The sequence below is a fragment of the Balaenoptera acutorostrata genome, chromosome 7 (assembly GCF_949987535.1).
Source record: "Balaenoptera acutorostrata chromosome 7, mBalAcu1.1, whole genome shotgun sequence".
Lineage (NCBI taxonomy): Eukaryota > Metazoa > Chordata > Mammalia > Artiodactyla > Balaenopteridae > Balaenoptera > Balaenoptera acutorostrata.
Genome location: NC_080070.1, coordinates 115,900,564 through 115,923,758, shown reverse-complemented (window position 1 = coordinate 115,923,758; position 23,195 = coordinate 115,900,564). Strand labels below are relative to the sequence as shown.

The 23,195-nt window shown below is 35.8% G+C and overlaps 1 protein-coding gene and 1 pseudogene across 1 annotated transcript in view; both read left to right on the top strand.

Moving 5' to 3' along the window:
• SPMIP7 (sperm microtubule inner protein 7) overlaps positions 1 to 23,195 on the top strand; it is a 58,142-nt gene that overhangs the window by 11,524 nt on the left and 23,423 nt on the right. The window contains exons 4-6 of the mRNA XM_057549668.1: positions 14,747 to 14,823; positions 17,190 to 17,328; positions 18,179 to 18,246. Of these exons, the coding sequence (XP_057405651.1) occupies positions 14,747 to 14,823; positions 17,190 to 17,328; positions 18,179 to 18,246 (284 nt within the window). The remainder of the gene's footprint in view (positions 1 to 14,746; positions 14,824 to 17,189; positions 17,329 to 18,178; positions 18,247 to 23,195) is intronic.
• LOC103002647 (aspartyl/asparaginyl beta-hydroxylase-like) lies at positions 3,036 to 3,782 on the top strand (annotated as a pseudogene).

Genomic DNA, 23,195 nt, shown 5'->3' with positions numbered 1-23,195 from the left:
AAGATTTTCTTACTGCATAGCGTTATGTAGTATTTGTAATCAATTTATTTACTTGTCTGTGTATTTGATATTTTATGCCCTGTAAAAAATAGCTACTCATACTGAGTGAATTAAGTCAGATAGAGAAAGAGAAATATCATATGATATTGCTTATATGCAGAATCTAAAAAAAAAAAAAAAGATACAAATGAACTTATTTACAAAACAGAAATAGACTCACAGACTTAGAGAACAAACTTATGGTTACCAGAGGGGAAGGGTGGGGGGTGGGAAGAATAGTTAGGAAGTTTGGGATTGATGTGTACATACTGCTTTATTTAAAATAGGTAACCAATAAGGACCTACTGTATAGCACAGGGAACTCTGCTCAATATTATGTTACAACCTAAATGGGAAAATAATTTGATAAAGAATAGATACATGTATATGTATAACAATCACTTTGCTGTACATCTGAAGCTAACACAACATTGCTAATCAATGATACTCCAAATATAAAATAAAAAGTTTTAAAAAAAATAGCTGCCATTTATAAAGTGCTCCTTATGTGCCAGGCACTGTGTAGAAGTTCACAGTCATTGTATATTATGCATGTCTGTGCATCCCTACAACAGAACAGTACTATGGAAGAGGAATGAGTAATAGATGATGGTAGTGCCCAACACAGACCCCTCTACTGGCAAGTGCACCCTCCCCAGTGGCAGTGGGCAATGGCCACTAAATGTCTGCCAGCTGCCAGCTGGACACTGCACCCTCCCACACTGACCACTCAGGCTTTGGCCAATGACAAGACAGTGTTGTTATCCCCATATTATTTGAGAAATCTGAAGTCCTGTGATGTTAAGCAACTGACTTTTTACCACAAACTTTAAACCTAGATATATGTCTGAACCTAGATATATATCTGAACCTAGATATATGTCTAAACCTAGATATATGTCTGAATATGTCTAATCTATGTGGATTAATAGATTCTAAACCCATGATATTTAAATTACTTGAAGACTCCCCAAGGAATACATAGATATGACAAGAGATTAAAAAAAAAAAAAAACAGCTTTACTGAGGTATGTTTTACACACCATAAAGTTTGCCCATTTGAAGTGTTCAATTCAGTGGGGGTTTTTCTTCTTTTTTTTAGGATATTCACTGAATTGTACAACCATTGCCACAATCTAATTTTAGAACTCTTTCATCACTCCAAAAAGAAACCCATGCCTATTAGCAGTAAAGATACGGATGCTTTCAAGGAGTCAATTTCCATTTCTGTTACTCTTGTATGTACTCCTTCCTAAAGTTGATCTGCCTGATAAATTATCTGTAGTTAGAGATTCAGATTGATTTCTTCTTTTCCCTCTTTCCCCACCTCTCCCTTTGCCTTTTCTAATTTTACCACAAAGAGGAATGGAGCATACCTCCCACAAATCATGTACTAGGGTATATGGCCATGGAATAAAAGGTCATTCAAAATAAATGTCACCAGTGCCTCCTTTACTCAAGATGCCATCCACCCATGCCAGGGCTTCATGTCTTTCCTTGTCTATGCATTTTTCTCTATAAGAAAATTATAGCATTAGAAATGAGGGAGATTTGACCTGTTTTGAGCTATTCTAAATTCAGATAAAAGGCAGAATTTGGTTACAAGGGTAAAGAAAATTTGTATTTGTTAGTTTCACTTATTCCATCTCCAGACTCTTCAAAGAGTCTATTGCCCCTTCTGGTAAGTCCTGTGAAAGCAAATGAAAGGGAACATTATAAGAAATTGAAGGCATTAATGCCTTTTTTTTTCCATCTAGGGCTACAAATTTATATCAAGGCTACATGCTTTACTTAGATATCTATTGTAGAATTAGAATTCTGAAGTTTGTGCTTGTCCTGCAAAAGCTTATAGAGCATACTTATTTAAATTTAAAATAAGCTTAGACTTTTATGACAAAATCTTGATATTTTACTACCAGTAGTGCGAGCTAAGTAACATGGGATAGTACTTCCAATGGAAAAACAACTGGATTAACATTTTTTTTAATATCAAAAAGCTAATAAGGTGAAGAGAAATTACTGGGCCAATGAGAGGGTAGAAACTCTAAAATTTAAGCCATCACTTAGGGTCACTTCGGCCTTACAGGAATTTGCTGTTCTGGGAAGGGAAACTAAACTTTAACTGAACATTTCCTAGCTTCGTGGGTATAAAACATCAAAAATTAGAATTGATCTTTGAAAACCACCCACTACACCTGAAGGCTTTCACCTTAGAAGTAAGGGTAGATCAATAGTAAAAAGCCTTGAACAGACTACAGCTGCTTCACAATAAAAGGGAAAACCAAGTCTTGAACTGGTATTAAGGTGATCCTAGATTGCTATCATTCCCAGAATCCAGACACATACAAATAAAACTTCTTTGGAGGATGATAGTATATTAATTACTAAGCCTCAAATTATTTCTGTCAATAACTTTTAAAATATAATGTTTAACACACAATCAACAGTAACCAAACACATAAAGAGAAAGGACACTGTGAATGAGAATCAGCAGAAATGAGAGAAAACAAAGAGAGACAAAAATTGATTCTAGGCGTTGGAAATATGCATTAAATATTCAAAAAGAAAAGATAAGCTCGAAATTTTTGTAAATAAGTTAGAAATTATAAAATGCAAAATTAGAAAAGTGAGAAAAATGTAGTACCAGAACTGAAAAATACAGTAAGCAAAGAATAAGGTAGATGGGTGCTGTAGCAGATTAGACACAGTTAAAGAGAGGATTGGAGAACAGTAGATAAAAGAGAGGAAAATACTCTTGATGATGCACAAATTTACAAAAAGATGGAAAATACCAAAGGGAGAGTAAAAATCATAGAGGATACAGTGAAAAAGAAAAACATATGTTTATTTGGAATCCTAGATGTGTAAGAGAATAGGATAGAAGCAACATGTGAAGACACAATTATCATATCCACTGCTGTTTATTTATGGAGTTCCCTGTGGCATCCCTTCACATATTCTGCTGTACATTAAGGATTAATTATAGTAAGCCAATCATGACAGCAGCAGCAGCAGCTGTTGTTGTCAGCCCCAGCACCAACAAAAATGGCAGCAAGAGTCTCAAAAGACAGACAAAGCACAGAAGACACAAAAATGGAAAGAAGGAAATTTTTGAAAGTTATTTCTTCACATTGTTTATGGTACTTGCATTGTTTAGAATCTGGGCATCAGTTGTTATCTTTTGTTAGGTCTTGTTGAACATGAAGAAATTCTAGGAAATTGAAACATGATATTGTTGGTGATGGAGGATCTTAATGTGAATGATGCTAAAGTATCAGGACATAAAGCGAGATCTCCTTCAATGTTATTAGTCTTGTCAGAAGAATCTAGGAAGTATCTAGATTTATTAGTAGAGGTTCCCATTGAATCAGATTCCAAGAGCACTAGAGATGAAGTCAAAGATCAAATTTAATCAATTCTTTATGAAATAGTACACACAAAACATTCAGAGAACAGAGATAGAAGACGCACCAGCAGAAGAATAGCTACTAGAAAATGAATACTTATTAGGAAATGATGTAGATGATAAATTTGAGGACCTGGAAACTGAAACATTTCATAAAGAAATTGAAGCTACATAACATAGAAGTGGCAGCCTATAAGACCAATCAGGAAGTGGAAGAGATTGTGTATTTGAGAAAAATCCAGATTCCAATGAAAGACTGTGCCATGATACCAATGACGTGATAAACCAAGATGATGATGAACAATAATATGAACCACCAGAAAATGGGGAGACATAAATTCAGACCCTGATAGGAAAGATTTAGTTACCTTCTTGATGAAGAACAATAGGAAATGACAGATTTCAGAATCTTTGCCCCTAAAACTAGAGGAAGACCAATCTTATCCACACATCACTCACCAACTTTATCAATACATTACCCACAGAAAACAGGTAATTGTGACAGATCTTGTAAATTGCTGAAAAGCTCACAATCTAAAATATTTTAAATGAATTGTAGTCAACTGTAATTTAGAATACTTTTTAGAAATAAAAAATTGATGTGATTTTGCATTTCTACATGCCTCCTTTTTGACAGTAGATCCATTGGTTTTATTTGCTTGTTTGCTCCATCTCCCACACAGCTCTTATTCTTACCCATGTTTATGTGTAATCTTCAGAAAAGATGTAGAAATTATATTGATGTAGCAGCAATTGATTTGTCAAAGATTTCATATTTGTTAGTAGTACATAACACTAACAATGTTAGGTTTATTTGGGTGACCTCTATGCTAAACATGGATTTTTATCTGCAAAGGTACTGAAATATTTGCTAATGACTCAGGCTGATAGGAATCATCATAAACTGTGTGCCAATTAACAGGACAACAGGATACTGGGGAATATAGTACATATAGATATACTGGACCTAGATATAGTAGAATAAAACAGCACAATTAACAACTCAACCTAATAGACATACATAAATAAATATTTATGCAAGGACCATTTACAAAAATTACCACATACTATGCCATAAAACAAGTCTAAAAATATTTCAAATGTTTTAAGTCATACAAAGTATATTCTTTGCCCACAAGACTATTATGACAGGTCGAAACACCCTAGAAAATCATGCATTTGGAAATATAAAAATGTATTTATGAATGAGTGATGGGCCAAAGAAGAAATCATAAAGGAAACTAGAAAATATCTTGAACTGAATAATAAAATGTTGTACAACACAAAGAATATAGCCAATATCTTACAATAACTATAAATGGAATATAACCTTTAAAAATTGTGAATCACTGTATTGTACACCTGTAGATTATATAATGTTGTACATCAACTGTACTTCAATTTAAAAAATAAAATCGATCATGGGAGGAGTGCGCCTTCAGGGAAGGAAAGGCCAGAAGTGATTCCGCCATGGTTGGGACCAGCCTGGAGCCGGTGAGTGTCCCTGACTGAAGACCCAGGAGGCCAGCTTTGAAGAAAACCTGGAGAGAGGGCAAGTTACAAATCATCCCCAGACTACAGGAGATACAGACATGGCAGAAGGGACTTGGATCAGGTCAGAAGCCAGTTTCCCTGTGGTACCTAAGTGGATCCTGAAGAATTTACCCTTGCAAGTGAAAAAGATGACATTACATACAAAACTGGAAGTGCACGAGTAAGAAGAGGTTGAATAATAACTCATACATGCCTTTTTGGGCATTTAAGCCCTGAGAAAACCCTCTGTGACCCAGAGACTCACAAAGCGAGATGAGTTGTCATTCCTCACCATCTTGGCATTGCCAAAGGCCTCCAGCAGGGGATTGGCATTGATGATTTGATATTCCAGAGTCCCCTGCAAAGACAAGAGCAGTCCTCACAACTGGGCTTCCTGAGTGCCCTGACAGTCTTGATTCTGACACACCAATCAGACCCACCTGCATTTTGCCAGTTTCATCCTTCTTCTCTCCAGTAGCTGCAATTGTTGCAAAGTACTGGATGACACACTTCTCTGTGTTCACAGTCTTTCCTGCCCCAGATTCTCCACTGTCAGACAGAAACCAGAGAATAGATAAGAACTACAGCTTACATTGTCAATATCTAAGACAATCACCACAAACCAGAGAAGAAGAAAAAAATCACTTACGTGGTCAGGATGGACTGGTTCTCATGATCTGTGAAAAAGAAATCAAGACCATCAGTTTTTAAAAGTAGTACACATCCAATATGAAGATTATCGACTCTGTTCAGATTAAACATAGTTTATTCTTTTTAACATTTTGAAGGTGTTGCCTGTGATCTTGGTTCTGTGTGTAGCTCCCAGATAGTACTTGCCTCTTGCAGTAAAATTTGTGAAAATGAGAGGCAAAGAATCAACCGTTTCTTCTTAAAATATTATTAATTTTAAAACTTATGGGAAATTTCAAACATATACAAAGGTAGAGGCAATAATGTAAAGACCTCCTATGTACCCTTCAGCAGTTATTATTTGGCCAATTTTATATAATCTATACTCCCATCCTAAACTCACTCAGTTATTTTAAAGAAAATTCCAGGCATCATATAATTTCATCTGTAACTACTTCAGTAAGAATCATACAATTCTGAAGTTTCATTTAACAGATGAAGAAACAAACCCAGAGAGAAATAAGTGATTTTCTAATAGTTACATAGCTTGTCAAGATATTTAGGCCAATAGTTTATATATTTTTCTGCTACCTGGCCTCCTCCAGGTTCTTCATATTAATTTGACTACTGCTAATTCTAAAAAAGGAAGGGATCTGGAATTGTAAATGTTGGTGTTCATTTACTTTTAGTTTCCTTGTATACACACTTCTAAGTGATAAAAACAAAAATTATCACTAAAAATAATAAAATAATAAAATAAAATAGAATTATTGTAGCAACATGTGTGGGAATGCAACTATAACAGTGCCTGAAGGAAAATATATAATCTTAAATGAATATGTTATAACAGAAGAAAACCTCAAAATTTAAGAACTAAGCAAGCATCCATCTCAAAATGAGAAAAAATAATAGTCAGTTTTTTAAGTTGAATGGAGGATATAATAAAGATAAAATGAGAAATACGAAAAGAGAAAACAAACGTATATTTTAAAAGAACACCAAGGCCACAGGTTGGTTCATTGAAAAACAATTGATAAATATCTGCCAATGTCAATCAAGAAGAACAAAAAAATATAACTTTGGGGAAGCCAAATATAATGGTGACCTCATAAAACTGTGCATCCCCACATAGCCTCAAAAACAGTGCAGAACAAGACAAATGACAGTATACAAAAACCTTACCGTCACCATAACTAGAAGACAGAGAAATTCTAAATTTCAAATTACTGCACATTCTAAAGAAAAGAAAACAGAAAATCCTAACAAGTCATGTCTCAACATCTCAACAGAAATGCTTTTTTGGTAAATGAGGACAGCTTTGGAAAAACTACATGGTAGACAGAAGCCAGCTTAAAATTGGTCAAAACCATGGATAAATAGACAAAGTCTAAGACTAAAAATATAGATAATGTCTAAGTCTAAAGTCTAAGTCTACAGAGAAGGAGTTAAAAGAACATGTGATCTGAGATGGCGGTTTCTGAAAGGAATCGATTGTGTAGGAGAAGAAGGTTAAAAGAAAAAAAAGAAGGAAAAGAGGAAAATTTAAGATCCTGAAAGGCAAAAAGAATTATTTAATTGGAGATTATACAACCCCTCTGGTAACAGTCAACTAAGGTAAGGAAAAAAACTTTATTAAAGAAACTGTACTTTGCTACACTGACAGAAGAGGGTACCATTGAACTACAAATATTAAACCACACAAAATTCACAGAATGAATTAAAGAAAACTGTAATAAAACAGAAAACAATAATCAAAATACTTTAGTGAAGAAAATTCCTCCCCAAATCAACTATAAAGAAAAAATTGTAATATAACACTCTGAAGTTTATTATATAATTTGAAGCAAGCATTTGAGAATATGAAAATTGCCTGCATAAAGAAATTCAAAGATTTACAAATAAAATTTTAGGTGAAATAAATGAAAGAAAATTCATTTAGAAATTAAGACCTAATTTCTAATTACATGATGCCCAAGGAAACTAAAATTAAATAAGATTTAATTAAAATAAAAATTTAATGGGGACATTGAAGAAAGTCAGGAAAACATCCAAGAGAAGAAGAATGAAGAATTAGTTTAAAATATCTGAGTGAAAATGGTTGAAAAGGAAGATAAGCAAAGAAGAAAGAATATATTTATAATTGGAGTCCCTGAAGAAAAACTAAATGATAGAATGGAAATAATATATTAAACCAGGGTTTCTCAACTTTGGCGCAATGACATTTTGGGCTGGATACTTCTTTGCTGTGGGGGAGATTTTGTGCAGTGTAGGATGATTAGCAGCATTCCTGGCTTCTCCCCACTAAACACCAGTAGCACCTTTCTTTATGAATGAAAATCCCTTCTCAAAAAGCTAGAAAATGGACAGCAAAGGAAACCAACAATAGTACAAGGCAAGAAAAAAAGATAACAGAAGAAATTAATGAAGTACAGGAGATGGAGTAACATGCACTCAACTATCCTGCCTTAATAATGTAGAAAACTGAACAAATTATGAGAAATAATGGCTTCCAGACACTAGACAAGAGGCAGTGAAGTACTGAGCTCTCTGAGGAAGGAAGAAAAACAGTGTGAACTCCACAATCGTACTGGCTTACTACCCGGAGACAGTTTCTAAACCACAGTCCAGGGAAGGGAAATCCATACAAAGCTTCACACTCTCATGCAGTTGAGGAAACAGAGATTGGTGTTCTGGGGGTGAGGGGCAAGTCAAGCAGAATTTGCAGAGTAGGATACCAGGGAGGAGGGAGCTACAGAGAGGGTGCTCTGGAGATCTGGGAGAGAGAATGAGCAGATCTTTGAGCACTGATCTGTGCCTCCTTAAGGGGAAACTACCAAAGCTGAGGAAACACCTATCATAAAGAACTGGCATGATCATTTTCTGAAGCTCAAACAGGCAGGGGATGTCCATGTCCCCACAAAGTAGAAGGAAGAAACTTTTTAGTTCATGGGATGTCAGGTGGATGCTTCAGAAGGATGTCACCTCTGTAGTCAGGCTTAGTTAGCCCTACTCTAAAGCTTCCTCTGGACTTTAATGAACAAAGCTTAAAAGCAACCCTCAAAAGCACCCAACTGATTTCAAGTACTGAACTTTGTGCTGGAACAGAATCGAACACTATTTAAGTATTAAAATAAGTTCTAGCAACCAATAAACTAACATCCAAAATAAGCAAAACTCAATTAAAAATTAATTTTTATGCAAAGGAGAAGAAAAATATTACCCACAGTCAGGAGAAAAAGTAAGTCAGTAATGCCAGACACAGAAGTGACAGACATGAAGAAACAAGCAGACAGCGATATGGTCAAGCAACTATTACAAATGTGTTCCCTACATTCAGGATGTAGAGGAGACCACAACCATGATGACGTGGAAAATGGGCCATACAAACAAGACTCAAAAGGACTTCTAGAGAAAAACACCATGTCTAAAATGAAAGATAAATGGGTAGCTTCAAGAGCAGATTAGACACTGCAGAATAAAAGGTCATGAAATTAAAGACATAGCAGTAGAAACTCGAACATGAAATACAGAGAGAAAATTAACAAATAAAGCATCAGTCAGCTGTGGGACAGTGTCGAGCAGTCTAACATACATGTAATTGGAATTCCAGGGAAAAAAGGAAGGTGGGAGAAAAATATTTGGGGAAATAATGGCCCAAATTGTTCCTAACTGAAGAAAATCATAAATCTTCAGACCCCAAAAATTCAGCCAATGTCAAGCTGAGTAAAGATAAATAAAACCATGCACAGCTACCACATTGTGGAAAAACAGTGATAAAGACAAAATCCTAGAATAGTTAGAGAAAAGAAATTATGTACAGAGGAACACATGTAAGAATAACAGTAGGTTTCTTGTCAGAATCTGTGCAAGCCAGAATAAAATGAAGACACATTTTAAATTTTAACAAAATCAAGTAAGAATACTTTGACCAGAAATAACACATTTCAAAAATAAAGTCAAAACACACAAGGACATTTTCAGAAAAACCAAGCTGAGAAAATTCATTGCTAGCAGACATAAAGGAAGTTCTTTAGATAGAAAAAACTAAAGTATATGGAAATTTGAGTTTTCACAATGAAATGGATTTGAGATCAACAGAAATGGTAAATATGTGGGTAAAAATAAAATGCTATGTTTTGTTTTTAAGTTAGTTAAAGTATACTGACTGTTAAAGAAACAACCATTACAAGTAGTTAGAGGTTATAGCATATGTAGGAGTAAACTGTATAACAGTAACCCAGGGAATGTCAGGATGAAAATGGGGATATGCTGTTGTAATTTTTACACCATTTGTGAAATGGTGTAATATACTGTAAACCCTAGAATTAAAGATGTGTATTGTAAATCCTAGAGTGACCATGATGAAAGAAAGAGAGAGAGAGAGAGAGAGAGAGAGAGAGAAAGGAAGGGAGGAAGGAAAGAGAGAAAGAAAGAAAGCTAATAGACAGAGATAAAATTAAATCGTAAAGAGGAAAAAAATTACCTTAACTAATCCAAAACAAAGTAATGCAAAAGGAAAAGGAGCAGGTGAAACAAATAGTAAATAAAGCTAGATTTAAACCAAATTATGTCAATTGTTATATTGACTCTAACTATATATAATTAAATTTAAAGTCAGCAATTTTTATGTTGGATAAAAAAATTAATACCCAACTATATTCTGGCTACAAGAAAACCATGTTAAATAGAAATAGATAAAAGTTTAAGATGGGAAAATATATACTGCACAAAAAAGAGTTAAAGAAAACAGAAATATCTGTAATAATATCAAGCGAAGTAGATTTCAGAACAAGAAATTTTACCACATAGATATTCCATGATGATAAAGAAGGTCAATTTATAAAATGACCTAATAACGCAACTCAAATACATGAAGCAAATACTGATGGAACTGAAAAGCAGATCCACAATCACTATCAGAGATTTAAACATGCCATTCTTAGTAACTGATAGAAAAGGTAGACAGAAAAAAAAGTGAAGATAAAGAAGGTATAAAAAGAAGATATAAAAAAAATTATTGACTTGACCTACTTGGTATAGTCCACACAACAACAGCAGAATAGGAATTCTTTTCAATTCACACAGAGGATTCACCAAGGTAAATTGTATTCTGGGACATAAATCAATAAATTAAAAGAATTGAAATTATACACAGAATATGCTCTGATTGCAAATGAATTAAGGTAGAAATCAGTAATGAAAGGTATCAGGTAAAGACTGAAGATGTACACACATGTTTAGGGTCTAGCAATATAGCACGTGGTTACTACATCATGATAAAGTTAAGTCTACCCCAGCAATGTAAGATTTGCTTAACTTTAGGAAATTGGTGAACATAACTAACTGTATCACAGTAGAAAAGTCATATACTCATCTAAACATATGCAAAAAAAGAAAAAAGTTTGATGAAAAGAACTGAAAATTATCCTCAAATTAACAATAGATATCTATGAAAAGGTAAATCAAACAATATTTGAACTCTACACATTGGAGTTCCTAGCCAGCCAAATCAAAGAAACATAAAAACAGTATAAAACTTAGAAAGCATTAAACAAATCTATTATTCTTGATAATATGATTATGCATGTTAAAAATCCAATTAAATCTGCAGTTAACTTACTAAAATTTAAAAATGAGTGTAATAAGGTTTCTAGAAATAAATATTATTATAAAATCATTAATTGTATTCTAAATATCAGTGAGAAGCAGAACATTTTTTAAAAGTTTAAGCTATCATTTAAAATTGCATCAACATTATTAACTATTGAGTAATAAATCTAACAAAACATATTCAAGAAACCTGTGGCAAAACTAGTAAGTGTATTGAGAGAAATTTTAAAATACCCAAATAGATAGAGAAATATACTATTATCTGGATTAGAAGGCTCAACATTTAAAGTTTTTTTAGACCTTTCTAAGTTGATTTATAGTTTCAATGCAATTTCAATCAGTATCCTATCTGTATATTTGTGGAAATTGAAAATTTCTTTATAAAATGGATACAGAAACCAAAGAATCAGAAATAACCAAGACTATTCTTAGGAAGAAGGGAAAAATCAATATTCATTTGTAATAAAACTCTCAACAAATTAGATTTATAGGGGGACTTCCTCAACCTGATATTTAGGGCATCTGTGATAAACTAAGGCTAAAGTAATGATGAAAGACAATTTTCTTTCTCTAAAATCAGGCACAAGACAAAAATGCCTGCTCTTACCACTTTTATTTTCCATCCAATGGAGGTAATGGCTATTGCAGCAGGGTAAAGAAGAGAGGTAGAAGTTATAAATATTGGAAAGGAAGAAACAAATCTATCTTTACATAGAGATGACATAATATTTACAGAAAATCCTCAGGAATCTTCAAAACAACTACTAAAAGTAATAGCTGAATTTATTAAAGGCATAGGTTTATTGTTAATATACAAAAACCAATTGTATTTGTGCATATCAGAAGCCAACAATTGGAAAATGAAATTTCAAAAGATTCTGTTTACAATAGGGCCAAAATCAACATAGAATTTAGTGAAACACATGCACATTTTCTTCACTGACAACTAGAGTACATCCCTGAATGAAATCAATTAAAGAAGACCTAAATAAATGGAAAGCAAACCAGGTTTATGGACTGAAAGACTTATTATTGTTAGTATGTTAATGCTTCCCCAGTTGATGTATAGATAGTTTCAATGCAAACTCCATCAAAATCTTAAGAGGCACTTTTGAAGAAATTGGGAAGCTGATTATAAAATCAATATAAAATCGAAACCTCAAATAGCTAAAACAATTTTGAATAAGAAGAATAAACTTGGAGGATTTATGCCACCTGATTTCAAGTCTTACTATAAAGTTAGAATAATCAGTACCAAAGGGAACATGATAGATACAGATTAACGGAACATAAAAAAGAGTCCAGAAGTGGAGCCACCTAATATATTGACATTTGATTTTTTAACGTGCCAAGGCATTTTAGTGAAGAAAGGGAAGTCTTAATATATTACTAAAACAACTAGATATCCTATGGGGAAAAAAATCAAGTTTTACTATATTAAAATATACAAAAAATTAACCTTAAAATGGATAATAGGCTTCAATATAAAATTAAGATTGTAAAATTTTTTAAATATTTAGATTTTCAAAATGCATTGTTAAGAAAATGAAACAAAAAAAAATGAAACAGCAAGCCACACAATGGGAAAATATTCACAATCACATATATGACAAAGGATTTGTATCTATAATGTGTAAAAACCTCTTAAAATCAATCAATAACAAGACGAACAACCCAAGTGCAAAATGAACAAAAAATCTGAACAGACACTTCACAAAAAAAATAAGAATGGCTAAAAAACACATGAAAAGATGTTCAACATGCTGAGTCATTAGTGAAAAACAGTATATCCCCACAAAGGCTAAAATTTAAAAGACTGAAAATTCCAGGTGTTGACAAGGATCCAGAACACTGGAACTCTCACACATTGCTGGCGGGATTGTGAAACATTACAGATAGTTTGGAAACTCTTTAACACTTTGTTTAGAAGTTAAACATACACCTATCAAGTGTCCCAGCCATTCTACTCCTAGATATTTACCCAAGACAAATTTAAATGTATGTCCACACAATGACTTGGACATAAATATTCAAAGCAGCTTTATTCATAATTGCCAAAATGTGGAAACAGATGTTCACGTGCATGTGAAAGTATGAACAAATTGTAGCATAGTCATAGAATGGAATAGTATTCAGCAATAAAAATCTACTGATACATGCAACAACATGAATGAATCTCAAAATCATTATACTGAATGAAAGTAGCCAGAAACAAAATATTACATACCAACTGATTCTATTTAAATAAAGCTCTAAAAATGCAAACCAATATAGAGTGACAAAAAGCAGATCATTTGTTGCCCTCGCCTGGGAACAGGGAGAGATATGGATGCAAAGGGGCATGAGAAATACTTCTGCAAAATATAAATGCTCTGAATCTTGTATGTTGTGTTTTCATTGGTATACACAGCTATAATATCCCATCAAATTATATGCATTTATCGAATTTAGTTCATTGCAGTATATTATACCTCAATACAGTTTATTTTTTTTTAATAAGGATGTGATAAACAACTTTATGCCAGTCAATCTGACAACTTAGCTAAGATGAGCAAATTCCTTGAAAACACAACAAAACTGACATAATAAGAAAGTCTGAGTAGCCCTATATCTATTAAATAGTTTAATTGATTTTCAAAACACTTTCTACAGAAAAAACTCCAGGGCTAGATAGTTCTACTGATGAGTAAGATCAGATATTTAAGGAAGAAATAATATCATTTTACCCAAATAATATATTTGAGGACAAAAGAAGCCTGTCACCAAAATATGAAAAAGATATTACAACAAAAATTAGTCTGATATGAACAGACAAAAAAATCCTTAGCAAAATTTTACTAAATTGAATTTGGTAATATATAAAAAGGATGATACATCACAACTAAGTGGGGATTATTCCAGGATTGCAAGATTTTTTTAGCATTCAAAAATCAGTGAGTGTAATTTACTATATATGTTCTCAAACCACCACAGAGTTAAATTAAAAATAAATAACTATAAGATGTCTAGGAAAGCATCAAATATTTTTAAATTAAACACCACAATTCTAAATAATCCATGGGTCAAAGAAGAAATCACAGGAGAAATTAGAAAATGTTTTAAACTGAATGATAAATTTGAAAATGAAACATATCAAATTTTGTATAAAAGAGTTAAAACCATGCTAAGAAGAAAAAATTAGTCTTTTGTGTCTATATTAGAAAGCAAGAAAGGTCTAAAATTAATTACGTACATTTCAATCTTAAATTATTAAGCCAAAAATCAGAAATGAGTAGAATAACATATATTTGTAAATTTAAATTTAATTAGTAGGAGTACACACACACACACACACACACACACACACACACAATGTAAATTTCCAAGACAATAGAGGAAAGTAGGAAAGCATTAAATCCAGTGGATCCAAGATGTGCTTTGAAAGAAGAAAAATGCAGAAAGAGAGAAAAAGAAAGCATGGTGAATAGAAAACATTAACAATTTTCATTTACATCTAATCTTGTTAAACTTATTATTCACCCCTTCTAGGATGATGGAGAACCACTTTTACAATCAAACAAGAAATATAATGCAAAAGACTCATTTTACAAGTCCTCTACACAAAAGTAAGCATTTTTCCCCAATAGAATTTGATATAAAAATGTATTTCTTTTTTCTTTAATAACACATCTCCTTTGTGTCCACAATATCCTGGATCCTGTGAGGAATTCAAAGACTATCAGACACAATTCTTTACTTACTTACATTGATTGCTAAAATAAACAGTTAAAGGAAGAAAACCTATATTTAATAGAAAAATAAAACCAAAACAGAAAGGAAAGGCTCAGAGAGAGAGGATGAGATAAGGGTACAGCATCATAGAAAATGAGAGCAGAGAAGTTTGAAGGAGAACTTTTTTACTCAGTCGAAAATCATATAGAGTATCTGTTATGTGTCCATGCCCTAGGCTGTGAGATTCACCAGTGAATAAAAGACTCGTCCAATGAGCTCTCACTCTAAAGGGAGACGGACAATAAGCCACAAACGTAATACGTAAATAGATCATATCTTAGAAGGTGATGAGTCAATGAAAAAATAGGAGAGAAAAAATAGAACAGGATAAGAATATCAAGAGTGTCCTGTGTGGAGTAACAGGCTTCCATAATAACTAGGAGGTCTGGGTAGGCCTCCTTGAGTGATGAGATTTGAGCAGGAACTTGGAAGTGAGTGATGTGCAGATATCTGGATTGACTACTTCCCAGTCAAAGGGAACGTAGAGCAAAAGCCCTGTGTCAGAAGTGTGATTGAGATGTCAAGGAAAAGCAAAGGCCAGGGGTCTACAGTGCAGTAAGAGAGGGGTAGCAAAAGAAAAGGTCAGGGAGTGCCCAGGAACCAGATCATGCTGGGCACTTGAAGAAATTGTAAACAGGAGGGTGTTAGCAGTGAAGTGGCCAGATCAGACTTGTGTATCAAAGTAGTCATGGTGGCTGCTGGGTTCAAAGTGGACTGGGTGAGGGGAGAAGCTGGGAGACCAGGCAGAAGGTTGCTGCTGTCATCTAGGTCAGAGATAATGGCGTTTTGGAGAAGCGTGGTAGGAAGTTGTAACAGCTGCTGACCTCTGGATACATTTTGAGAGCAGAGTCAACACAGTTTCCAGACTGGAGATTGTGAGTCTGAAAGAAAGAGGCATGGTGAATGATTCCAAGGTTTAAGGCTCTGCAGCTGGAGGGACTGAAGCCATCACTTATCAAGATGAAGGCAGGTGGAGCAGGTTTGGAGGGAAAGATCAGAGGTCAGTTTTAGATGTGCTGAATATAAAGATGCTCATTAGACATCCAAGTGGATGTGTCAAGTAGGCAACGTGGTCTATGGGTCTGCAGTCTGGGGGAGAGGTCTGTGCTGGTGGAACAAGTCTGGGTGTCATGGCTTAGGGGCAGGGACGTCAAGCCCCAGCACTGCATGAGCCAGAGGAGAAGAACAGAGCTTGAGTCCTGGCATCTGTACATCAAGAAAGAGGAGAAGGGGGGGGCAGCAAAAGGGACTGAGAGGAGGGAACCAATGGGAGGGTGGGGGGAGGAAATGCAGAGAACTAGTGCTCGGGTCGGGGGGAAGGAAATGCAGAGACTTAGTGCTTGGGTGGCAAACTAAGAAAGTGCTTTAGGGGGCGGGGGGTGAACATCATGTGAATGTTACTGACTCCTCAGTGGCAGGTAATCAAGATCAGATGTCTAACTTCGACCATCAGTGGCTGAGTGACCTTAAGCAAACAAATTCAGTTTTCTAAGCCATAGCTTATTTATTTGTAAATTAATGTTCTTCTTGCCCTGCTGCAAAGCTCAAATGAAATTTTTTTTGTAAAGTGTAAGATGTATATAAGTGTATGCATTAGTTTTCTATTGCTGTGTAACAGATTACCACAATATGGCAGCTTTACATCATGCCCATTTAGTATCTCACGTTTGCATAAGACAGAAGTGCTGGCAAGTCCCCGCTGAGTTCAATGCTCAGGGTTTCTCAGGCTGGAATCAAGATGTCAGCGGCGGCTGAGTCCCCATCTCCCAGGATCATTCGGATTGTTGGCAGAATTCAGCTCAGCGCAGCTCTAGGACTCACAGGATTTGTTTAAGGATAACTGAAGTGTGTCTGCTGCTGTTTTCTTGCTTCTTTTTAGGGATCACCTGTTTAGGTCAGAACCACTTAGGATAATCTACCTTTTTTTTTTTGATTAACTCAAATTCAACTGATTAGGGACCTTAATTACCTGTGCACAATCCCTTTTTGCCATATAAACTATCATAGGCGTGATACCCTACCATATACATTTGCTCTTCCCACACTTGAGGGGAGGTGACTATGTACAGTATGTACAACAGGGGCAGGAATCTTGGGGGGCAGTTTAGAATTCTTCCTACCACAGAATATGATATTGTTAAGAACTATGCCAACTGAATATGTATTTTTCACAAAATGTCATTATTTAATAATTTCATAGGGCTTATGAAATGGTTCCTTGGGACAAGATGCTACCACCAAAACTTGATCCAGAAGAAACAACAGTAGAAAAAGCTGCTGACCCTATCTCACAGTGTTTTACACTGAAAAGATATGAAGGATTGCCAGCAATAACTCAGGTCAATGATCACCTCTCATAATGAAGTTTTTTAATACATAAAAGTACACAAAACTAAAAAGGAAATCAATTATATTGAAATACAGTTCTAAACATGACTCCTTAGAGGTTTGTGAACTACAGGTTAAGAAGCCCACAGTATCTTGAAAAACTTAAGCTTTTACAGAGAAAAATGATAATTAGAGAGGAAAAATATAGTTTTAATATAAAATCTCAACACAGGATTTGTGCACAGAAATGAAAACCAATTAAAGGACCAAAAATGTGTCTGGATTCCTATAACTATTTTTAAGGATCTCTCAACTCCTTTAAAATATTTTTATACCTTGTGAAAATTGGTCTTTTATTACATATTGTTTAGTGTTGAATTATACTCGTATCCAAAATCCTTCCTGGCAAGATGATGGTCTAAGATGACGGCTCTAGGTGGGGGAGACTAGCCTGGGGCTGTGGAGCATGGGCTAAGGGGGAGCCAAGAAAGCACAGTCTTGGGATGAAAATCCAAACCAGACCTTTCACAAGGGCTTCAGTCCAAAGGAGGTGGCTAAAGAGGCAGATTCCAGCTATGAGAAAACAAACTGACACTGAGGGTCTGTGAGCAGAGCAGAGACCAGGAGTGGCTCAGGAGCAACCCCCTGAGTGAATAAGGATGCTCGGGGAGTGCTTTCCATTGGGTGACTGGGGCTCTTGCCCGTGATACGAGGGGACTGACAAGAGCACTGAAGCTTGTATACTAGAAATTACAGTAACTTAGAACGTATATACTAGAGATTACAGTAATTGGAACTTAAATACTAGAAATTACAGTAACTTGGTTAAATACTTGTCATTCATTTTGATGGTGATTTTAGATGGTTGGTGGACTATGGGACAGATTTCAAACAAGATCTTTCTTGGCACCAGTAAAACCAGTCAATTTGTAAGTTTTATCTCCTAATGTTCTCATCAGTAGACCTTTTGCTGTCACATATTTATCATAAGAATCAGAGGCTCTAGCCCATGGGTGAGGGGCATGTCCTCCAAAGAGCATCCCAGAGGCCCTCTGACTTCGTCCCTGTGGCTGGAAAGAGAACACAAATCCCAGTTCAGTCACTCAGTGTTGCCAGCTTTCTCTTGTTTTCTCTTAACCCTTCTTAAAATTTAGACTATCAAATATACCACAACCATTTGAAAATAAGGAGTGTTTTATATGTCATTTGATATGAAGAATTATAATGTTGTAAAATGCATGGATTTCAAGGGATTATGAATTATTTTCTATCAACTTTTGTATCAGATAGTTATTTTGAGTTCTATTAATGCTAGAAACAATGATTTATTACTAATCTTTCCACATAGGTAATTTTGTGCATTTAGTCTAAAAAACTTGGTGTTTCTGTCTTTGAAAATGTCACTATTTTGTCTTTTTTCTTCTTTTAGCCCACAATACAGCCATCATGTCTGTTTTTATTTTTTAAATTTATCTTTGAATAATTCTTATATAAAAATATAAAATAAAAGTATGATACAATCTGCGTGTCTACTTCCCAACTATAAAAACAAACCGTTACTAACACCACAGAAGCCCCTACGTACTTCTCTCTAAGCACATGTGCCTTCCTAAGGGATCACCATTATTCCGGCTGTGAAGTTTCACATTTTCATGCACCCTTAAAACATATGTGTTATTCTTAACCAAGATGTGGAATTGTGCTCCATGTTTACAAGTGGTAAACAAGTGTTCCATGTTTATAAGTGGTATCAAATGTATATTCATACAACTTAACATTTTTGTTCAGTATTGTGTTTGTGAGACTCATGCTGGCATCTCTAGGTGTTCACTTTCTCTGACGCATAGTCTTCCATTGAATCGTTATACCACAATTTATTCATCCATTCTCATAACAATTTTTTGTCTGATTTCTGTTGGAGTTGGAAACAGTGTCCCCATATCTTTATAAAGTATAAAGCCATTTCTGGGTTTTATATATACATCCTTACATCTACAATTGCTACATCAAGAGGTGTAAACTTCTTTATGTTCTAAATATTGCTACGTTATTCTCCAAATGAGTTTTACCAATGGACCAACCATCAGCAATGCTTGAATTCCCACTGCTGCACTTTGTGGACACCATTTGGAAGTTTCAAATTAGAAAAATTCTAATTTTAGAAGCATGAAATTGTACTTCATTATAATTTTAACATTCACCTAGTTACTAATAACCATTTTTTTGTAAGTTGTAACTTACTGCATGTTCACATGTATAACTTACTTGTTCATATAATTTGTCTTTTACTGATCGATTCTAGAAAATTTTAAGTCTATTATTCTGGATTAAAATCCTTTATTGGTAATATGCATGTCTCCTTCTAGGCTGTGACTTTTCTATTTTATAGTGCCCTTTGCGGAACTGAAGTTCAGAGTTTTAATATAACTGAATTCATCAATATTTACCTCCATATCTTGTTATATTTGTGGAATTTTAAATAGATCTTTCCCTATCCAGAAGTAAAAAGTATATTATCCTTTATTTACTTTTTTTCCTAAAAATAATTAAAGTTTTGCTTTTCATATTTATCTCTTTAAAAGATTTGAAGTCAATTCTCACTTATGATCTGAGCCAGGGACCCATTTCTCAGCATGACTCGGCAGTTGTCCTGTCCCAGTTTAGTGAGTAGACTGCTGAGTAGACTAATGAGTGATTTGTAGCCTGCAACCCATTAGTGGAGAGTCACAACCAGCATTTTGTGAAAATTAAATAGAATAGAAAACATAAGAATGAATCACATGAAACTTTAAACAGATATGTGTATTTTGCAACAAATACTGTGGCCAGTTATGCAGAATAGTGCGAGACAGACAGCTAATGCATAAAAGGAATGCATGCGTCCACAGTGAGATAATCCCATCTTTTGTTCCCTGGAGTTTCATATGATATTCTGGTTTGATGATGGTCAATTTGATCGTCACCTCAATGGGAGGGTTTTTAATCTTGTACATTTAATTTTATATTTACCTAATCCATCATTAATTGCAAAGCAAAATATGGGAGATTTTAGGCCTTAGTCAGCAAAATTAGTAAGTTATTAATAAATTTAAGTTATGGAAAAATAATATCAAAGGTGACATTTTTCAAATCTTTAACAATTGTACGTAGCACTTCAATAAAACCAGCATAAATTGCCCTTTAAAGAAGGATTTTTTGGAGGACCTTCAAGATGGCAGAAGAGTAAGACTTCCTCCCCACAAATACATAAAAATATATCTACATGTGGAACAACTCCTACAGAACACCTACTGAACACTGGCAGAAGACCTCAGACCTCCCAAAAGGCAAGAAACTCCCCACATACCTTTTTTCTTTTGTCCTACCCAGGTACGTGGGTAGGGCAAAAGAAAAAAGAAAAAACAGAGACAAAAGAATAGGGACGGGACCTGTACCACTGGGAGGGAGGTGTGAAGGAGGAAAAGCTTCCACACACTAGGAAGCCCCTTCACTGGTGGAGACGGAGGGTGGGCGGCAGGGGGAATCTTTGGAGCCACGGAGGAGAGCGCAGCAACAGGGGTGCGGAGGGCAAAGTGGAGAGATTCCCGCACAGAGGATCAGCGCTGACCAGCACTCACCAGCCCGAGAGGCTTGTCTGCTCACCCGCCAGGGCTGGTGGGGGCTGGGAGCTAAGGCTCGGGCTTCGGAGGTCAGACCCCAGGGAGAGGACTGGGGTTGGCGGTGTGAACACAGCCTGAAGGGGCTAGTGCACCACAGCTAGCTGGGAGGGAGTCTGGGGAAAATCTGGAGCTGCCTAAGAGTCAAGAGACCATTTTTTCAGGGTGCATGAGGAGAGGGGATTCAGAACACTGCCTAAACGAGCTCCAGAGATGGGCGTGAGCCGCGGCTATCAGCGTGGACCCCAGAGACAGGCATGAAACGCTAAGGCCACTGCTGCAGCCACCAAGAAGCCTGTGTGCAAGCACAGGTCACTATCCACATCTCCCCTCCTGGGAGCCTGTGCAGCCCATCACTGCCAGGGTCCCGTAATCCAGGGACAACTTCCCCAGGAGAACACACGGCATGCCTCAGGCTGTTGCAACGTCACGCTGGCCTCTGCCACCGCAGGTTCACCCTGCATTACATACCCATCCCTCCCCCTGGCCTGAGTGAGCTAGAGCCCCCTAATCAGCTGCTTCTTTAACCCCCTCCTGTCTGGGCAAAGAAAAGATGCCAGATGGCAACCTACATGCAGAGGAGGGGCCAAATCCAAAGCTGAACCCCAGGAGCTGTGCAAACAAAGAAGGGAAAGGGAAATCTCTCCCAGCAGCCTCAGGAGCAGCAGATTAAATCTCCACAATCAACTTGAGGTATGCTGCATCTGTGGAATACCTGAATAGACAACAAATCATCCCAAAATTGAGGTGGTAGACTTTGGGAGCAACTGTACACTTCGGAGTTGCTGTCTGCGACTCTTTTGTTTCTGACTTTTATGTTTATCTCAGTATAGTTCTTAGCGCTTGTTATCCTTGGTGGATTTGTTTATTTGTTTGGTTGCTCTCTTCGTTTTTTTAAATTACTTTTTAATTTTTTTATTATTTTTTAAATATTTTTTTATATTTCATTTTAATTATTTTATTTTATTTTATTATTTTTTCTTTCTCTCTTTTCTTTCTCCCTTTTCTTCTGAGCCGTGTGGCTGACAGGGTCTTGGTGATCTGGCTGGCTATCAGGCCTGAGCCTCTGAGGTGGGAAAGCCAAGTTCAGGACATTGGACCACCAGAGACCTCCCAGCCCCATGTAATATCAATCAGTGAGAGCTCTCACAGAGATCTCCATCTCAATGCTAAGAACCAGCTCCACTCAATCACCAGCAAGCTCCAGTGCTGGATACCCCATGCCAAACAAGTAGCAAGATAGGAACACAACCCCACCCATTAGCAGAGAGGCTGCCTAAAATCATAATAAATTCACAGACACCCCAAAACACACGACCGGGCACAGTTCTGCCCACCAGAAAGACAAGATCCAGCCTCATCCACCAGAAAACAGGCACCAGTCCCCTCCACCAGGAAGCCTACACAACCCACTGAACCAACCTCACCCACTGGGGGTGGACACCAAAAACAATGGGAACTACAAACCAGCAGCCTGCAAAAAGGAGACCCCCAACCACAGTAGGTTAAGCAAAACGAGAAGACAGAGAAATACACAGCAGATAAAGGAGCAAAGTAAAAACCCACAAGACCAAACAAATGAAGAAGAAATAGGCAGTCTACCTGAAAAAGAATTCAGACTAATGATAGTAAAGATGTTCCAAAATCCTGGAAATAGAATGAAGAAAATACAAGAAACGTTTAACAAGGACCTAGAAGAACCAAAGAGCAAACAAATAATGATGAAAAACACAATAAATGAAATAAAAAATTCTCTAGAAGGAATCAATAGCAGAATAACTGAGGCAGAAGAACCGATAAATGACCTGGAAGATAATATAGTGGAAATAACTACCTCAGAGCAGAATAAAGAAAAAAGAATGAAAATAATTGAGGACACTCTCAGAGAACTCTGGGACAGCACTAAACACACCAACATTCCAATTATAGGGTCCCAGAAGAACAAAAGAAAAAGAAAGACACTGAGAAAATATTTGAAGAAATTATAGTTGAAAGCTTCCCTAATATGGGAAAGGAAATAGTCTGTCAAGTCCAGTAAGCACAGAGAGTCCCATACAGGATAAATCCAAAGAGAAACATGCCAAAACACATATTAATCAAACTATCAAAAATTAAATACAAAGAAAAAATATTAAAAGCAGCAAGGGAAAAACAGCAAATAACATACAAGGGAATCACCCTAAGGTTAACAGCTGATCTTTCAGCAGAAACTCTGCAAGCCA